Genomic DNA, 20815 nt, shown 5'->3' with positions numbered 1-20815 from the left:
TCAAGAGGGAGCTAGAAACATGGCTTGCTCTCTTCATTGTTCTTGCTCTCTGATATCTCTATCTGACTTACTGTATTACTTTTTGCAACTCCAGAAGAACTGTTTACTGTGTTTGATTAATACGACTGGTATGAAGACTTTGTTTATTGGACTGTGCTTTATTTTTCCTGAATGTAAACTGTAACACGACTCAGTGTATCTGAGGTTTGTGTTTATTCATAACTACTCTCAACCGCTTTAATGTGCACACCCTTACTACTCAAGGGTTATTCCTTAACAAAACCTAAAGCCCTAAAAGGAATCTTCCACCTGGATTTATAATGGAAATGGAAAAAATAATAAGACAAGGAAAAAGGAGACAGAAAAACATTTTTTAAACAATAAAGGATTTAATTTGGAAAAGAGAAAGTAAATGTTCCTGTGGACTATAAAATGAAGATTTTGTTGCCAGAAGACTAGTGAATCAGAGAAAGACATCTGGCGGAAAGAGCGTGAGAGAGAGGCATGGGAATGCATATTCGTGCAGCTGAAGCAAGGTTAAAGAGACAAAGACTAAAACTGTGCTGGCTCAAGTAAATATTTGAAGTGGACATTATTATTTTTTAAAGAGACATTATATGGACTTTGAAACCTGAAGCATATGTAAATGAAAATAAAAATCCTAGCCTTTTAAAATTGAAAATATGGAGAATTGGGAGGATGAATATGAGACACTAAGGGAGATGTTTCAAAAAATAAGAGAAGCATTTAAGGGAAATAAAGAAGCAGAGGATTGGTTAGATTGCAAAAGAAAAAAGAAACAGAAAAGATGAATGAGAAGCAAGAGAAACAAGGAGGTAATATTGAAAAGGAAATAATTGAAAAAAAAGATAAAGATGATCAATTGAGTTCAACAGTGATAGAATAAAAATGGAGAAGGGAAAATACATCTCAAATATGAAGAGAAGAGAAATAAATGGGGAAAGATTGAGAATAAAAAGCAATAGAGTTAAAATTAAAGGAAAAAGGCTGAAAGGGAGATATAAGAAAAGGAAAAAGAAGAAGGTAAAGAAATGGGAGAAAGGGAGGAAAGCATCAAGAAAGGGAACTGTGGAGAGACTAAGAGAAAAGGGTTAAGAGCCAGTGAAAATGTTAATTTGTTAATAAAGAGAAGGATGCTAGTTGTAGAAATTGTATGTGAAAATGCTGTTAAATGAAAAATAGATCAGTAGATGCAATGTGAAAGAAAGAATTATATTGGAGGAAGCACTAAAAGGAGAGAATAAATTATAACATAAGAATTAATTGAAATTAAGATGGAAAATGGAAATTAAATGTAAAATTGAATGAAACTGAAATGTAAAAAATGATTTAAATGACATACTTGTAAGAAGTAAAGTAGAAAATGGAATAAGATGAAATATACTGCTAATAATTAAAAAGATGAGGGGAAATTTTGAGAAATATACTTGATAAATGAAAGAAAGATCGGGGTTGCCTGGACTCCATAGTGGAAAATATAAAATTGAAAATGAATACAGCAATAGAGAGGGATGAAGGAAGGAGAAGAGAAATGGAAGAGAGAACGAAGGAGAGAGAGGGAAGGAAGGGAGGAAGGGAAGGAGAACTAGAGTAGGAGTGAGGGTAAGAGAGGGAGGAAGAGAAGAGTAGAAGGAGAAAGTAAGGGGAAGTAGAGAGGAGAAGAAGAGGGGGGAAGAAAAAGTAAGAAGGAAAGAAAAGAGAGAGGTGGAAGGTTTGAGGAGAAAGATTGCTGTACAATAAAAAAGATGAAATGGAAGAAAGGCAACCCCAAACAAATATAAAGATATTAAGATAAAGAATGAATTGTTTAAAGAATAAAAGAGAACAAATATGAATAAATAGCAATAATTAGAATTTAAGGGCAAATGAAGATGTTGTTTATGTAAGTAAGCATAGAAATATTGAGACATGATAAAAAAAGGGGGGGGGGAGATTTTGGCAAAAACTGTAATTGAGTAAAATGTATTTGAATTTGATTAATTGTATAAGATAAAATATGGCCAATACTCTGTTCAAAAAAGATGTGGGTGAATATGGTGGGGGGAAAAAACCAATAAAACCTGTTTTTTAAAAAAAGAGTACAAAAAAAAAGAAGCCTCAAATGTCATTGAGTTTGAAAATACAGAAATACTTTTAGTATTTCTTACTAAAAGAATAGCAATCAAATTTGCCATAGGTAACTTGCTTATACATCTTTGGCATTTTTTTTTAATTGGAGGTCTGCTATCCCATAAGTGAACAAAAACTATTTAGAGCAAGCCGAGGAGGTCAACTGACAATACTGAGAGAAAAAGAATATCATGCTCAGCTCACAAGGAAGAAAACTCCATAGACTATTTCTGCAGCAATGAGAAAGGAAACAAGCTGGATCGATCAGTGGTGGGTTTCTACCGGTTCACCCCGGTTTGGGCAAACCAGCAGTGGCGGAGGCGGGAGGCTCCGCCCACCCACCTGGACATCATCACAGATGCTCTGCCCATGCACAGTAAGTTCTGCCCATGTGCAGAAGGACCGCACACGAGTGAAGTGAGGTCACATACATGCACGCTCATTTCCGAACCAGTAGTGAAGATAAGTGGAACCCACTACTGGGAAGGATGTAACTGTTATATGTACATGCTTACAGACTATATACATACTCACACCACATCTCCTGAAATTTCTAAATACTTCCAAGCTTGAGCACATATGCTACATATGGAATGCATTAACCAATGAACTGATGAATCAAAGCAGTGTTATTAAACCATGTGCTGAAAAAGGGTTAACCTTGCAGAGTTCTACATCTACTCTGGAAAGAATATAGAGAAGAGCAGTAAAGATGATTAGGGAACTGGAGGCTAAAACATGAAGAACGGTTATAGGAATTGGGTATGTCTGTTGTGCAACCTGCAAACTCCCTCAGCTGAGCTTTATCGCCCACTTTTCTTATGGCTAACTGAAGGGAAATTACAAATGAAACATCAAAGAATCATATAAAATAAATATCCTGTTTCACCTCTCTTCTTCCCAGACTCACATTTACTTGTGAGTCTAAACTGAATGGAGCTGAACTTCCTGCTCCTTTTTATCTAAGGCAATTCTGCACTTCAAAAAATGATATTTGAGAAATATATACATCTTTTAAACATACGAGGATTGCTCATGTTCAAACATCACTATCAGCCAGGAATAAAAAAACCTGCAGTTCATGCTGAAAGATAATGTGTTCTTTTCTATCAATCTGGAGACATAAATTAAAAATAAACAGTAATTCAGCATGTTGGCTGGTTAAAAAAATAAGTATGAGACCTTTTGGTTTAGATATACAGGCAATCCATGGATTGTAACTGGTTGTTTAATAACTGTTCAGAGTTACAGTGGTTTCAAAAAAAATGCTTTACGACCCGTAAAGCACTTCCAGCTATTGTAAAATGTCACGCCACCTCTCTGCAGTCATATGATCACATTTCAGGCACTTGGCAACTGGCTTACATGTACCATTGGTTGCAATGTCCTGCAGTCACATGACCACGATTTACAATGTTATCTGCAGGTTTTGCTGGATTCAGACTTACAATCATGTGATTCACTTAATGATTCGGATTAACCACTGCATGATTTCCCTATTGATCACCATTAAAAATATTTGCGTTAAAATTGGGTCCAATCACAGGGATGCCTTCCTTGACTTAAGACTGAAATTTCAGTCCCAACTGAGTTGTAAGATGAGGACTAACTCTATTAAAGCCATGGACAGAGCCATCTAGGTTTATTCAAACCAATCTCAAGGCAAAAGATGCCAAGCAAAACTGATTGAAGAACATTTGCAGTTTCTTTTGCTGACTTCACAGGACCCTGTAAAACTGGCTAAAACTATTTGTGAATAAAAATTGGGTCTTTTATTATAAAAGCAAACTTATTGTGCAATTATCATTCTCTGAGTTTAATATTATTTCTCTGAGACATTGCACTTCTTCCACACAAAAAACGGTTCAGTCAATTTGAATTCATATAACTGAAGCTGAGATTCTTTCTAAATGTCATTTTAAATACAATCAGGCTTTCAAAATCACATCAAATGACTTCAAAATTAACCAATAGATTGGAATTACTGTTAACATTAATCAATGCTCAGAAAGCTAAGAACAATAATATTGTGCAACAATTGCACAATACAGGTAACCCTCGACTTATAACAGTTCATTTAGTGACTGTTTGAAGTTACAACGGCACTGAAAAAAGTGACTTTTGATTTGTTTTTCACACTTTATGACCGTTGCAACATCCTAATGGTCACATGATCAAAATTCAGATGCTTAGCAATTGACTCGCACTTATGACCGTTGCAGTATCCCGAGGTCATGTGGTCACCTTTTGCAATCTTCTGACAAGCAAAGACAATGGGAAAGCCAGATTCATTTAACAACTGTGTTATTAATGTAACAACTGCAATGATTCACTTAACAACTGTGTCAAGAACGGTCGTAAAATGGGCAAAATTCCCTTAACAAATGGTTTACTTAACAACAAAAAAATTGGGCTCAATTGTAGTCGTAAGTCGAGGACTATCTGTAGCCTGTGCCAGGCTCTTGCAAAGATCAAGGGGTCTCAATTCTAAGACTAAGACTTCTCAGTCTTAGAATTATCTTACATATAAGTTGCATTGTTATTCATTTCATTTCATTATTCATTCATCATTCAACTTATATAGCAGTGATGGCTAACCGTTTTGCCATCACATGCCAAAAGCAGGGGGAGTGCAGGGTGAGTCACACACGCACATGCCCACACCCATAATTTAATGCCCCCTGTACCCCGCACCCCCGTGCATACGGGCACGACCCCCCATGCACCCCTGCTTTTGGCACGCAATGGCAAAAAGGTTACTGGTGGGTGCGGTAGGCCCGTTTTTTGTCCTTCCCAGGCTCCAGAGGCTTTCTTGGAGCCTGGGGAGGGTGAAAACGGCCTCCCCCCACCCAGAGGCCCTCCGGAAGCTGAAAACGCTCTCCCAGAGCCTTCGTGCAAGCCCTGTATTTACCTGGCATCCAAAATGGGCCGCGTGGAGACTCCTAGGAGGGGAAGGGTGGCATGGGCGGAGCCAGCCAAAAATCAGCTGGCCAGCGCATGCATGCGCACTGGAGCTGAGCTAGGGCAACAACTCGCGGGGCCACAGATATGGCTCCATGTACCACCTGTGGCACACATCCAAGGCAAAGGTAATTATTTCTGCAGCGTACTCTAAAAAGGAGGTGGACACAGTATTGCAGAAATACTGCACAATTATTGACACATGACAGAAATCTCTTTCATAGTCTTAGCTGGTGGTAGACATTTTGGGTTTGGCTTTTCATTCTCTTCAATTGGGATTCTGCAACTGACACAGGCAATAATATGATGGGGGTCAAAGTATCTGACCATAATTTCTATTTCATCTAAGTACAGAAAACTGCAGAACAGGTTCCACCCACCCATGCAAAATCCACAGGTGATTTTGAGCCAGTTACTATCTCTGAATGCTTTACAAAGTGGCTGCTTGGGGAAAAACTGGAGGAGATATTATTATATACATTCCCAAACAAAAAAAGGATTTGAAAATAATCATCGTAATCCTAATGTGGTGGTCCTGATTGGACTTAATTTCTTATTGGTTGGAGGCGTTTCGCTGATCATCTAAGCAGCTTCAACAGTCAGAACAAATTAGTTGGGCAAAAGTCGTTGGAATGTACCAACTTCTCCTGCACCAATCTCAGAGGAAGAAACTTTGGGGAAGAAATCCCTGAAGTTGATGCCAGAGTTGGTACACTCCAACGACTCTGTTTATTTAACTTGCTCTGCCTGATGACGCTGCTAGAATAAGCAGTGAAACGTCTTAAACTAAGTCCAGTTGCCATGACTTAACTTTCAGTCAACTTTACCTGGCTGACTGACAATTTTCATTGACGTATTCAGAAAAAAAGGGTTTCAACAAAAATTACTGGTTTTGTTTGTTTTTTAATTTAGTAAAAACAGATTAATCTAAAATCCAGAAAAACATTTTAGATTCTAAATTTAGAAACGCAAAATCTCTACTTTTCATTGCAAGAAGAAAAAAGTTCATGCAACACAAAGACATAAACTAAAACACCTATTTCTTACATCTTGTCCTAAGGTGGTGTAGAATAGTGTTTCACACACTTTCAAAACTGGTCTAGGATCAATAGCAGCATTTTGATCTTATAAAAGTCAACAGGAGCCAGTCAGACTCAAGGCAACACACAGACCCTCCACATCGCATTAAATATTATTTTAACACTGATTATGGATATTTTGAGTAACATTACATTTGATATTGTTACTGTACATTAATTATGTGTCTTGCAGGACACATCCCTTCTATGTTGTTAATCCGCCTTTAGCACTGCAAATTGGTGTGGCTATTTTCCTGGCAGGGCTCCTAGTACTGTCAATAAAAATGAATGAATGAAAATATAGAGGGCTTTTGCTGCAGATTTTATGTGCAGCATTTGAATCTATTAAGAGCCTTCTCATAAAACAAAACTTTGTCAGACATTTGTCCTTGTAGCATATAACCAAATTCTGTGTTAACAATCACCATGCATTTACTCCATACCAATCTATATTCTTTAATTCTCAGTTAATCTTCATCCATCATGAAGATTATCCCCATACTTCAACAAGCTACAACATTTTAGAACAAGATTTTCAAAATTATCACATTGAATATTGATTTGTGGCTAAATTGTTCTACAATAAATGTCTAAAACCAATGTTTCTCATTCATGAATGAATGTTTCTATATACCACTTAAGCATCTCTTACATGCCAACGATTAGTGAATTGTCAAGAAGCTCAGAGCTCTTGACACCAAAGTTTCAAATCTCATTGTCCTCAATGAAAAAGCAGCATGCCTATCTCAGTTATGCTGAGTTACAGTATATCTGGACTAAAACGAACACATATCCATCTCCCTACAGTGGTAGTCCTTGACTTATGGCCATTCATTCAACTGAAAAAATGGATTTAGGGCCCATGTCCAAAATGATGGTGATTGCAATGGTCCTGCAGTCATATGACCAAAATTCAGGCCCTTAGCAGGCTGCCCACACTTATGACCACTTCAAGCTCCCCACCTGCCTATCCGCCTCATCTCTGCCCTGCGCCCAGCCTTATAGATGGCAATCAGCCAAAGAACCACCTTCTCTTCCAGTTTCCTAACCAACCTTTCCTGTTTTGCGCCCAGCCATCTTGGCCAAAGCAGATGTGCTTCATTGCCTTTGCTGCCTCCTTTTTGGACATTTTCATTGCCTTTGCTGTCTCCTTTTGGATCCTTTTTGCTGCCTCCTTTTCAGACACCTTTTGCTGCTTCATTTTTGGACCCAGCATCTTCTGCAAACATTAGCTCCATATAGCTAAAGCTGCACTATCTTTGAGAAGCTTTCCAAAGATAGTGCAGCTTTAGCCATATGTAGGAAATATTTGTGGGAGAAGCTGGGCCCAAAAAGGAAATGGAAAAGCAGCAAAGCGCTTCTACTTCAGCAACAGCAGCTGACCACAAAAGATGAAAGTTTAGTGTGAGAAACTTGGAGAGGAGGCAACTGGATGAATGAATGCTTGCTGGCACTTGCTGGGACAGGCTGAGGCTTCCCAGGGCACAGCAAGCTGCCCCAGAGCCACTGTCATGGACAGCTTAGACCACGGGTGTCGAACCCAATTGCATCACATGATATCACATTACATATTGCGACATTTTTTTGCCTTTGCAGAACCAGGGTGGGCGTGGCCTGTGTGTGATGCATCCGGCCCATGGGCCGCCAATTTGACACTCCTGGCTTAGACCATCATCCTAGGGGATCATCAGCCTAGGCCCTAGGGGATGAAGCTGGAAGAGTTGCCTAGCAACCATTTATTACTGGCCTCAGAAGACAAAGAGGAGGACCTAACACCAACACCAACACCAATGCAAGGGTCCACCCTGACAGGAGGGATGAACAAAGGTGCTTAGCAAGACTATTGGCCAGAAAGAACACTGCCCCATCAAAGGAACAAATTCGGGTCACACCAATCCTATATAAGGAGAGCCATGGACTTCACAGATTCTTTGGCGACAACCCTCATTTTACCTCATTTGTAGCTGCCCTCTTGTTTGTTCAAACCTTTTGCTATTAGAGTTCTGTTTGAAAACCTTCTTAGTTAAGATATAAGATTTACCTTTGTACCTCGGACAAGAAAGACAGCCATGCAGTTTTGAGATTGTTTGACCCCCCCACAATGCAGGGCAACAAAAAGGGTATATGTGTGAGGAGAGACAGGTGGATGACAGAGTTGGAGGCAGACTCTTATCTCACTGAGGTTCAGGGTGGGTGGGACCAAGCCCAGAATGGCTTGGATTGGGGTGAATATCCAGTTAACAATACAACAGGGAGTGCCAGGAATGCCATTGTAAATCACTACCGTCAAATGACCTCTTGTTCTATGACTGCACTAATTTATGACAGAAATTTCGATCCCAGTTATGATCATAAATTAAGGACTACCTATATATCCTCTCAGGATAAGCAATATTAGGAAAGTCACAAAAAATGAATAAGAAATAATCAAATCAAAGAGGTGGGATCTAAGGAAAAAAAGGAAATACAACTAAATCTAATTTTTACCAGCACCGAGTCTTCACCATACATTTCCACCTTGCAAACCATATTAGTTTTCATCATGTCCCTATACCAATGTATCTTTTATTCTTCAAAGGTCTGTACCTTTGTGATTTGGGATTCTCACTACTCACAATCACAATTTTCATGTCTTCTTCCTCTCAACCTATTCATACTTCTTTCATATATTTGTTTAGCAATTTGATTTTTATTCATTCTCTCTAGGACCAAAGAACCTCTCCCTATTCATTTTTTTATTCAATCAACATTTGCCTTTGAGCACATGCTTCTTAAAGGGTCCATCTTGTCAGTGCAGTTCAACTGCCTTTTGTGTTTCTCCTGACATCCCAACTTTCCATTATCTTAACAAAGGAACACTCATATCGTAATATACTATTTGTACTTCTTTTGATAAACATTAATTGCTTGTTAAAAAGATCACATGATACCACCAACTATCTTTCTTTCTGTGTGGATCAGAAGACTTACCAGCAAGCACATGGACTGCTGTATTTTTAACCAGCTTTCAGTTTCCAGATGGTCTTCAAGGACAGACACTTTTAGTGCAATGCAATAACCCAAGTGTGGGACGACAGATATGATTGCTGTCCATCCATCTTGTTCATGGTAAAGCCACATTGGTACACAAGCTAGAGCAGGGTAGGTTCTACTTACCTTTACTACTGGTTCGCAATGGGGCTGCACGCACACGCTCGCTTCGATCACGCGTGCGCTCTCCTGCGCAGGTGCAGAAGCATTCTGATGACATCGGGGTTGGTGGGTGAAGTCTCCCACCAGTTTTACTACCGGTTCTATAGAACCGGTGCAAACTGAGGACAACCCAGCACTGAGCTAGAGTCAGGTAAAACTTGTCCTGGTCCCAGGTTCCACCTATTTTTCTAGAAGAAGTCATGAGTCCAGAAGAATTTAAGATTATGAACCTGCTCTTCCTTTGGGAGGACAAAATTGATATTGTCCTGAAATTAATAGGCTTCTGAATTAACAGCTACTCTGTCTTTTTTGGAATGAGACTGAGCCTGTTTTTTCCCATCCTTCAGAAAACAGGGAAGAACATTCACTATGTGAGAGTTAAAAATTTGTTTAAAATATTAAATTAATAGAAAACTGCCCATTAAAAACACACACAGGCATGCTTTATGAACCCTCCCTTTAGAAAGATGAAATAAAGAATTTGTTTCACCTAACCTTCATAGATCCTACATACTACAAATGTAACCGCACCAGCAATGCTGATTTTCCCATCATTGGACTTAATCACAATTAGAAACACATATGCTCTTGTTGTACTGTACTAAGCATTTGTACTGAACAAGCAGCTGTCTTGTCTTGATGGCTGATCCCTGTTAAAACTGATGAAATGCTTATCTCTGGATATTGAAGCATATAGTGCAATTTGTTACCTTCTGACTTATCTAATACAAATAATATTACATATTCAGGGTCCAAAGTGTCAACCTGCTAAACCTCAGAGTTTTTCAGAGGTCAGCAAGGCTTCATCAGAATTATCCACCAAAGTTCCAGAAAACCATTCAAGTCCAAATCATTCAAGTCATCCAACCATGGGAAAGTAGAATTGTTAAGATGAATGAATGGAGCTAGATACCAACTGGACAAAGCAATGATTGCTATGGAGGCTATGAAATCAGGCCGCCTCCTTCTGAAATCATAGAACAGCAATGCTGTTTGTATTTATTTTATGGATGTTTTTACTGTTTTTTAAATTATTTTATAATTTTAGAATCACTTGGTTGAGTTGAGTGGCTAATAAATTGAACAAATAAATCAAATCCAGAAAGTGCAGTGGTGGGATGCTGCCGGTTTAATAACCGGTTTGGTGAGTGTATATTTCGCGCATGCGCAGTGCTGAAAATGGAGCATTTAGAAGCTCAGCTGCTTACCTTCCAAGTCAGCAACGGTCAGTAGAACAGCAGAGGGGGGAATCAGCTGTGCCATGCAATTGAGATGAGCTACAAAGCAGGAAATAAATGACAGGATAGAGCGGGGGAGGGTGGCCGGAGCCAACTAATTGTCTGTGCTACCAGTTCACCCAAACCAGTCCGAACTGGCTGAATACCACTTCTGAGAAAGTGCCAATATCATTATAATGTCCTGAGTAATTCATAGAAAGGTGATGCTACACCATGCATCTCCTTTAGTTAACATATTCAAAACAGCAGAATTTCAAAATAAGACAAAAATCTCCCCTCCTTCCCATTTACAACAAGATGGATACTGATCTTGAAAAAATATCTACAACAGCTTACAAGTTATCCAATACCTACTTTTACGTGTTTCAAGTATATAGTAAATTTTTGTGTTTTGGTTCTCTCTCTGCTTATGATCCAACTGCGACTTTAAAAATACTTGCATGAATATGAATGCACAAGAACTGATGTTTAAGAAAGAGCAAGGTGTATATTTTTTAAAAAGCAAAAAAAAAAGAGAAATAGGATTTTGTTTCAAGGCATTTTATTTCTAATGAAAAAACAACATAGATACATAGATATTTAAAAACAAGGGAAAACAAATTGAGATGGAAAAAACTGGTTTCTCCTCCTAAAAACTCCTTAGGAGCTCTACGATTCTTCTTTTTTACTTTCTCCTCCCTGCTTCCCTTCTCACAAAAACATCTCTTGTGAGAAGTACTGAAGTCTGGCATAAAGGAGCTATGCTTTTCCATACAGTATCTGCCAACCAGCACAGTAGGGATGATCCATCACTGCCTGCAGAAAAAAGCCAATGCCTTCCATGTCCCCTGCTATTCTCCTCCTAGCAATCCACTAAAAGTCTATGTCTTTCAGGCTACCCCACTCTAAAATGAGTAACTATTTTAAATTCTTGGCCCTAGTTATAGTTCACCTTAAACTGAAATTGCAATACAAAACATATTCAAGGTTTTCCAACTGAGCATTTCAAGAGAAAATTAGCAGCAAACAAAAGGCATCTCTCAGGGAAACTTGGCTCCCAGCAATGGCTCCTTTTTGTTTTAATTGAGGAATACCTGGTAAGTTTCTAAGGAAACCCAAGATGCATTTGGAACTGCTACTTGGTCTCCTTGATCATAAAATAGCTACATATGGATTCATAGCCAAATTTATAGCAAGAGCTTGATGCACATATCTGAATTTTTTAAACTACTGAGCTTCCAGATTAAGAAGACTTCACCGATAGTAACAACAAAGAGATTTTGAAACAGCTTTTGGACAATTAAACACAGCCCAGGCAACCAACACTTAAAATACATTGTATTTCATTGCTAACAGTTTTATTAACATGAGCAGAACTCAATTCTGTGAGGCGACTATTCCTGAATCCGCTACTTAGAAGAGGAGGAATAGAACATCACTAATATACAATGTATTAATGATCATGATGTCTGCACCATTTTTAGTGCAATCTTTTCCTGATTTTGCAGGAAAAGAGGTCTATAAAAATGCATTCAAATAATGTTTTGATGTATCACATCATCAGAATCTGGAGTGTTATTGCAAATATTGGTTAAGCTGCCAACATTACTCTTAAGGTAGTTTAGCCTACCTTAAGAACAGTTTGGTGTGTCTGAACCTAGATTCACAATTAATTTGGGTTTCACTATCCATTACCCACCCCCCTGCAGAAAAATGAGGAAATATACAAGAGTGATCCAAAAAGGAGTTGCTCCTGCAACACCATCTCTTTTTATATACATACACATACATGTACACATACACATACACATACACATATGGAGTTCTTTTGAGAAATAAAGGGAATATTAGAAGCATCAAACTATACTTGGCATTAACCATATTTAATCTATGGTTGCCAGTGGACCTCTAAATAAGGTAACTATTTTGGCAACAGCAAATGTTATTGAACATGAAGATTCAGATTTCATTCAGGCAAATGATTGGTTTGGATGACCGCTGTATTTGATGTTGTTTCTTTTCTTGGTTTTTAAACATCTTGCATTGTCCAGATGGGAGATGAATGGCTATATATAAAGCTAATCCTCGACTTACAAAGTTCATTTAGTGACTGTTTGAAATTACAATAGAACTGAAAAAAGTGACTTAGGACCATTTATCCCACTTATGACTGTTGAAGCATCCCCATGGTCACAAGATTTATATGCGGATGCTTGACAACGGATTCACATTTATGACATTTCCAGTGTCCTGGGGTCATGTGATCACCTTTTGATCACATGACCCACAAAGTCAATGGAGAAACCAGATTCACTTAATAACTGTGTTACTAATTTAACAACTGCAATGATTCATTTAACAAATGTGGCAAGAAAAGTCATAAAATGGAGCAAAATTCACTGAAGAAATTTCTCACTTAACTTAAATTTTGGTCTCCGTTGTGGTTGTAAGTTGAGGACTACTTGTATTGTTAAAATAAACCAATAAATATGATCCTAAACTAAATAAAAAAACCTGAAGTATCAACCAGTAAATGGTTTTGGGGAACAGAGAAGCAAAGGCTCTTGCCAAAATATTATATTGATAGTTTAAATATCAAATGTCAGATTAACCCTAAATTAACTATGGTTAATGCTAACTATAATTTAATGTATTGCATGAATACAGTCTCAATCAAAACCAGCACCAGGATCTATAAAGGTCTTGGTGTTATTTGCTTCCAAATCAGCCATAAAACAGGTAAGTTAATGTCAAATCATTATCTATCTGTCCTGAGTTGAATTGAGCTCAACTTTCAAGGCATTATGGATATATCCATGTAGTTTTCAAGGCAACAACATAGAAGTGATTTGCCACTGCCTTCTTCCAGATATTTTCTGATTTTTATCCTCAGTCTATACTACAAACTTAGTATTCCCTCGAGGTTTCCCATTCAAGTATTAATCTAAGTCAAGGTTATCAGGCACTGCCACCTGCTAAGACTATCTTGAAACTACTGCGGAAGAAATAATGGAAGAGATGCAAGTATATGAGACATGTTGGCTTTTGGATGCATAATTGCTAACTATACAACAGCCATGATTACATCTTTAATTTTGTACCTTTAGAGGTTTTAGCTGAAAAATGGAAGAACAAATGTGGTTTGTATTAAGCTGTATCCCCATGACAGAGCTGATGGAAGTCACAATGCTAATGGTGGAATGGAATACAGCAAAAAACGCATTTTCTTTAATGGAAGAAAAAGGAACTCTGATGCAAAACAAATTAATTAAAATGCTACGAGAAATGAGCTGACTGAGTCCATTAAGAAAAATGATTGCAAAGTGCAAGGAAAGTTACCTGTATGGACATTAGTCTGTAAGGTGAATGTATTTCCAGTACACAAGGAAAAAAAACATGATAATCATGTTTTAAAAGATTGTGTAAAAAGCCTGTAAAAGTAGAAGTGTATGGCAAAACCTAACTTCATTTTGATTTGTCCCAAAGTATTCCAGAGGTGGATACATGTTCTACTAACGTAGCCCCCAATGAACAGATTTTCCAAAGTGAAAGATTGAGCGAAGACTGAGCTATTCTGGATAGCCTTCACTTCTTGCCTGCAATCTTGTTGTGCTAGAGTGGATAGAGACTTTCCAAAGAAAATCCTGAGGACTAAAGTTTGCTATAGCAGTACCTGACTTATAACCACTTGTTCAGTGACTGTTCAAAGTTACAAAGGCCCCGAAAAAAAATGTCTTATGGTTGTTTTTCACTCTTATAACTGTTGCAGCACTCCAGTGGTCATATAACCAAACTGAAATACTTGGCAACTGGCATGTATTTATAATGGTTGCAGTGTCCTGGATTATGCAATCACTGTTTGTGACCTTCTGACAAGCAAATTCAATGGGAAGGCAGATTCACTAAACAACCATATTATTAATTTAACTGCAATGATTCATTTAACAACTGTGGCAAGAAAGGCCATAACACGGGACGGAAACTTTCTTAATAACTCTCTTGTTTAGCAACAGAAAGTTTGGGCTCAATTGTGGTCATATATCAAGGACTAACTGTATTAGGTTTTGTTAGCCAAAGAACCAGTGGAGTCACATCCCCAAGAGAAGAAAATTTTACAAAGGGCTTGAGAATGCCAGGATATCAATGTATCCAGGATATTGGTCTTCAATCAGTATCATCAATCACCATTCCCTGCCTCACCCTCCCCTTTAACACAGATGGCTAGTGCCTGTATGGAAGGCCAAAGCTAAGATGGCAAGACACAATAAATGCAGACATGAAAATTGCCCAGTTGGACTCGTATGTTGCATCTAATCATGCAAGATGGCGTTCATCAATCCAAAAAGCAGACCTGAATCTGTGGGAATAATGCTAGAAGATGGTGGTGGTGGTGGATATTGAACTTCAAATAGTTTAAGCAGTTTATATTTAACATAACATTTACATTTTATGGATTCTTCTCAATGGCATGTGCCATTTTCTTATCTGTCGCAAATTCTAATTCTCATATTTTGTCGGCCTTTCACCTTGGCAGCTTGGATGCATTACCCTCTGCAGTTCTGTGGGGATGGTATAAAAACACCCATTTTTAGCAGTTGAGGTACAACTGTGGATTCCCTGAGCCATATGGTTCTTTGTTTCTCTCCCTATAGTGAACCAACGAAGATCTATATTTATCCTATTTTAAAGAATTACCCTGGTGGAGAACACAAAGTCTGCCTGTCACTGATTGCTTCTACCTGATTAGAACCCTCACATATATTTGCAGGTTGTCCGAATTTGTGCAATCATTTGTTGTATCCAACAATCCAAGCTATGGTTGAAGTTTAGCACAAGTTTGGGTTATTACCATTGATATTTGTCCTACAGTTACTATAATAAAAATGCAATTCAATTACATAATTGTAATTGTAATAAAAATGCCATAGACTTACATAATTGTAATGTAATTGTAATAAAAATGCAGTAGAATTACACAAAATACACTGTTTTATTAATAATTACAAGCCCTATATTTTATTGTTGCACTTTCTGGCCTAGAGAGCAGGGGTGAAATTCACTTACCTTTGTTACCGATTCACAAATGTGAGCGCTTGCGCGTGACACCTCTACGCATGTGCAGAGGGTCATAAATGGTACGTGATGACGTCCAGGCGGGTGTACAGAGTCTCCCACCACTGGCGCTACCAATTCGCCCGAGCCGGATAAAACCGGCTCAATTTCACCACTGCTAGAGAGCCTTGTAAAGGAAAAGATAAACTAGTTGTATTAGAGTAATTATGTGCCATTCTTGTATTTGTCATGGGATTATTGTATTTAGGAACATCATTACTTTAAGAAAGTAATGGGATGTGAAGAGGAGAGGAGAGGAGAGGACAGGAGAGGAGAGGACAGGAGAGGAGAGGACAGGAGAGAAGAGGAGAGGAGAGGAGAGAGAGAAGAATTGTAAGGGACCTTGGAGGTCTTCAAATCCATACCCCTGCTTAGGCAGGAAACCCTATATCATTTCAGACAAATGTGGACATTTTAAGCTATTGTTTATCAATGATGTATTAATGTTTACATTTTACCACAGATTTCATTGTTTAAATTGTTACTCATGCTATGAGTGTTTTAGCTACTGGAAGTCACCATTAGTCAAATTAAATTGGCAGCATCCAAATTTGAGAATCAGTAAATAAGTAAATAGTTACCCACAACTATACATATATACCAAGAAGCAGGGAGGAATGATGGCAAATGGAATAGAGAAAAAAAATACCCTCATAGCAGCATTTGTGTGAGTTGTAGCCCAGGTCCTTTTAAGAACTTGTCTGCCTGCTAAGATCTGCAAAAAGAAGCTCATAGGAACTCACTCCTGCTGTCCAAGGCCCTTCTTCGTGGCATCCCATTGCTCTCTGCCTATGGAATGAACCTTCATGAGATCTGCACTGGATCTCATTTGGCTCTCCCAGTGTGTAAAAAATAAGCATGTTCTTTTGCCCTGATTTTAATATTACTGGAATTTAATACTATGCTTTTTGTTTTGTACTTTAAAAAGTAACTTCCTTGAGTATGTCTTAAAAGGGTGATATACAAACAAATAACACTTCTAATCTTTTCTGTTCCTCTTTGGTCTTATAAGCACAAACATACAGAACTCTGCATGGACATGAGATCATTACAATCATCAATGCATGTAAATTATGCTGAGTTCTTGACTCCTAAATGGTGCAACCCTGAAAATAAGAACGTCAATTATATTATTTTCCAAGTGTTGTTTTTGGCTGAATATTAACAATATATCCAGCATCTGCCTTAACAATTTTATTGTCCTCTACCTGTTGTCGGTTATGCAGTAATACAAGTAGAAAGTATTCAGTGAATTCTGAAAGGCCCTGTTAGAGAAAACATTGCCAATATCGTCAACAAGAGTTTAGAACATAAATTCAGCTTTCTCTTTGCTAAAGCCATTTGCTAGGGGAAACATAACCAAAAATTCATAATGAAGTTCTAGACTCAGTTCTTCTATAACTTAGCTTGCTTCTAAACCTTACAAATCAAACACCTACCCAAACTAAATATCCAGGCACTTCAAAGAAAAGAGACCTCATATTCCAATCTCCGCTTTATTGCTGCAAATGTAATAAATAGTTAATTGCATGAAAGTTGGGGATAGAGGATAATATGAAAGCAGCTACAACTGAAATACTTTATCATGAAACAAGCGACTCAAAAGCGCACACTATTTCCTTCAAATTGCATGCAACAAAGAACAAAAATAAGGACAAGAGGTCAAGCTAGATTTAGCAAAGGGCATTTTGTAAGTTTGTCATGTACAAGAACCTATTTCAAAGTCAATTAAACACATTCTGCATACTAAAATACTTTTCCATTATGTTCTGCAGCAGTTAAAAGGTTTAATATTTGCTCCAAGTAATAAAAGGCCCAGATACAAATTTTGAAAATATTACTTTAGAAACCTACAGGCTTCCATGTAGTTATAGTAATACCTGTTCTCAGAATAGTCAAGTTAATTACTAGTAGTCCTTTAAGCTATTTTTAAAAAGTGTCACAGCAAACATTTTTCCCCATCAACACACAGGCCAAATACAATTTACCCCCACAAACATTTGAAACAAAATTAAAAATATAATCTATGCTTTTCTAATTGTGTTATGCTTTTTTTGAAAAAGTAGTCTTGCTTTTTAAAGTAATTTAGTTAGAAATAAATATTTTAGGTAATATATTGTTCCCGGTGTAAATGCCACATTTATTCTAAAAAGCATCTTTACTTTTAGATCAATAAAACACATTCTTCTAATATGCTAATAAAGGCATATTTCATCTCAACAGAACTGCAGGAAAATGTAATTTACACATTCATTCACATTAAATCATTTTATATAAGATTCAAATAAGTTAGGAAAAAAAATCATGAATTAACTAATTACCATACTGAGTTTCATACATGTAGGCTGTGTAGGAAATTAGCAGCCACCCCTCTCCTAGAAAAATGAAATATTCTAGGAAACATTAAAAAAGCAGAATATTATACCTCCTTGGATGAGAAATGGAGAAACATGTTTTTTAGGGAGGAAACACACTCACTCTCAATAGCCCACAGCAGATATCAGCACTTAAGAGATAAAGAGATAGCTAGGTCTTATTCATAAGCAAATGTCCTCTCCCAAGATCCAACATAGGTAGGATTAGCCCTCAGCCATAATAGGAATTGCCCAAAATCCTCTTCATTACATCATCACCCAGCAAGATTCAACCAGGCCTGGGACTCAAAAGACAACCTACAAAGTTACCCTTGCATGGCCCCATGGGAGTCTGACAACCAATCAGAATACAAGCTCAAACTCAAAGCCCAACAGAAGGTCTCTCTCTCTCTCTCTCTCTCTCCCTCCCTCCCCCTCTCTTTCTCCCTCCCTCTCTCTCTCTCTCTCCATCATTAAACCATCTTTTCAAGCAGTCTCTGTGTTTCCAGTGACTTTCTCCCCACTTGGAACTGAACCCTGATGTACATTTCTTCCAACAGCTGCATGTGTATGTAATATTGGAAGATAATGTTTTATATATTAAACATTTCATATTTTTTTATCTAGAAAATATAGATAGCTCTTGAGAATGCCACAAATCAATGTGTTATTTAGATCCAGCTTGACCATTTTCTGCATTAAGAAAAAGGTAGGGGAAAAAACTCAGGAAGATTATGAATGAATCGGTACATCTAGAACCCTTTAAAACACCGTGAAGACAACAAGCGAATTGAACAATGAATGCCTCATATGAAAATATCTTTAGTCTGTATCTCTTCCCGCACTGTGCATCAAAAGAGTAACTTTTTATGATTTTTCATGGTATGCAATTTATGACGCTGCAAACAACCCCCAATCATTCGAGTACTATACATTTTGAAAGGCAAAAGGGAGGGCAAGTTAAAAAGCATGGGAAAAAGCTAATAGGAACCACAGTGCTTTTCTTAACATTAATCAGGCACATTGTGCATTGCGTTATGCACTTAAAATGTTAATTAAGGAATAGATTAGCGTCAAGATCTCGCTCCATCCATGAAGGCAATTCAGATTAGCAGCTGCCAGGCCTTTCACAAACCCTAAACTCCTCTAACCTTGAAGCAAACAACTGTGATACAATCTCTCTCTTTTAACAAATAAGCCAACTCTCATTAAAGGCTGCTAAACGTTTTCTGCTAAATACCCAATTATGTAAGTACGGAATTGTTCACACTCATTTCAGTGTAATGCATTCAAGCGGGTCCTGTCAATTTAAGCATTTAGAACCCAAGCTAGGTGACCTGGCTCAGGACTTTAGAAGCCTAATAACCCAATGAGTGAGAGTGTAGTAGTCCATTTAAGGCTTTAATTGTTCTGAAAGTCACCGGATTCAGAGCCTGGAGCATTCCATTTTCTAGCCAGGAGTTTACATAAGCACCCCTGGAAAACTTTTCTTGTCCACTTAACTCTCGTCAGCATCAGAGAGAGAGAAAAGGTGATTTCCGACTTCTAAAAAATCAACAGCCAAATCCCATTTGGTCTGAAAGGACAAGCAAGCGAACCTATTATACTAGAGGAACTTGAGGACCTCTGGACGGACGGACGGACGGACAGACAGACAGACGCACAAGCAAGCAGAAAAGAAGACAGGTATAAACAATGGATTTGGGAACATGCAGGTTGAAAACAGGTTCGCCCTATCCATTGGGAGCAGGAGGAAGGTTTTGCATTCACTTTGCACCGGGGACTTACCAGATAATCCATGAACTGGAGTAACTAGATGTGGGCGCCGGGGGGAGGTTGACAAGAGCAGCCTGGCTGCAAACGTCTGAAGACCGACCCGCAGCCCCCACGGTGCCGGCGAGCCCCTCCGTCTCACCGCCTGCAAGGATGGGAGGGATCGCAAAACCCCGAGCGCTTCCCGAACTAGGGAGCCGCTCGCTCTCTGGCTGGGTTTGCTGGCTAGTTCTCGGGCGTCAGGCTCTCCCCCTCGCCGGCTGGGACGCGCGAAGGATTAGCGGGCTTGTCGCCTCTGCCCGCTGGAGCTCCTCGCGCTGCCTCCGCCGCCGCCGCCAAGCGCCCTCCCGCAGCCAGACGGAAGAGGCGGCTTGAGCGGCAGGACAGAGACGCTCGCCACCCGCTTGCAGCGCCCCAGAGGTTTCAGGAACAGGGCAGCTTTTCCCCGGGAGCGTCACTGTCAGCTGATCGCCCACGTGAGAGGCCGAGCGGAGGCTCTTAAAGGGACACGGCGCACTTTCCCTTCCCCGCGTGTGAACGTTTTCAAGGGCGAAAGCCCCGCGGAGGAGAAGGAACCGAGGCACGGAAGCGCCAGCCGGGGTTCCCGCCAGTGGGCGGGGGTGTTTGCAAGATGCGGTGAGAGGAGAGGAAATGAATGAAGGGACTCCAAGGAGACGGGAGCGGCGTCGGGGCAGAGACATCCGGAAAACATGTTAGCCTTGCAAGCCTTGCGGAGTTGCAAGGCGAGCCTCATAAGCAGGGGCGCACCTTGTCCCTGGCCTGGCGCGGTGCTCGGCTTTTCGGATCTGTGCTTGACTCCGGTTCCCAGGCTCAGCATCCCTGGAGCACGGGCGAGGGCCTTCCGGGCGCTTCCCTGCAGCACTAGGTGCTCCAAGGGGTTTGGAAAACGACCTCTTCTAGTCAGAAAGCGGGGAGCAGGCAGAAAAGGCGCCAATCGGGGCTCCTTCCGACTAATCCATGGGTTTAAGCAATTTAG

The 20815-nt window shown here is 39.1% G+C and overlaps 1 protein-coding gene across 2 annotated transcripts in view; it reads right to left on the bottom strand.

Annotated features, from left to right (window-relative positions):
- ARL15 (ARF like GTPase 15) overlaps nucleotides 1-19945 on the bottom strand; it is a 165870-nt gene extending 145925 nt beyond the window's left edge. For both annotated transcript variants that reach the window (XM_070935891.1, XM_070935892.1), the window contains exon 1: nucleotides 19834-19945. In XM_070935891.1, coding sequence (XP_070791992.1) covers nucleotides 19834-19845 — 12 coding nt within the window. In that variant the 5' untranslated portion in view covers nucleotides 19846-19945. The remainder of the gene's footprint in view (nucleotides 1-19833) is intronic.
- Nucleotides 19946-20815: the final 870 nt, after the last annotated feature.

Source organism: Pituophis catenifer, unplaced genomic scaffold (assembly GCF_029215685.1).
Source record: "Pituophis catenifer annectens isolate HBS135680 unplaced genomic scaffold, rPitCat1.0.hap2 SCAF_2, whole genome shotgun sequence".
Lineage (NCBI taxonomy): Eukaryota > Metazoa > Chordata > Lepidosauria > Squamata > Colubridae > Pituophis > Pituophis catenifer.
The sequence above is the reverse complement of the archived record's forward strand: the minus strand, read 5'-3'. Positions and strand labels throughout refer to the sequence as shown.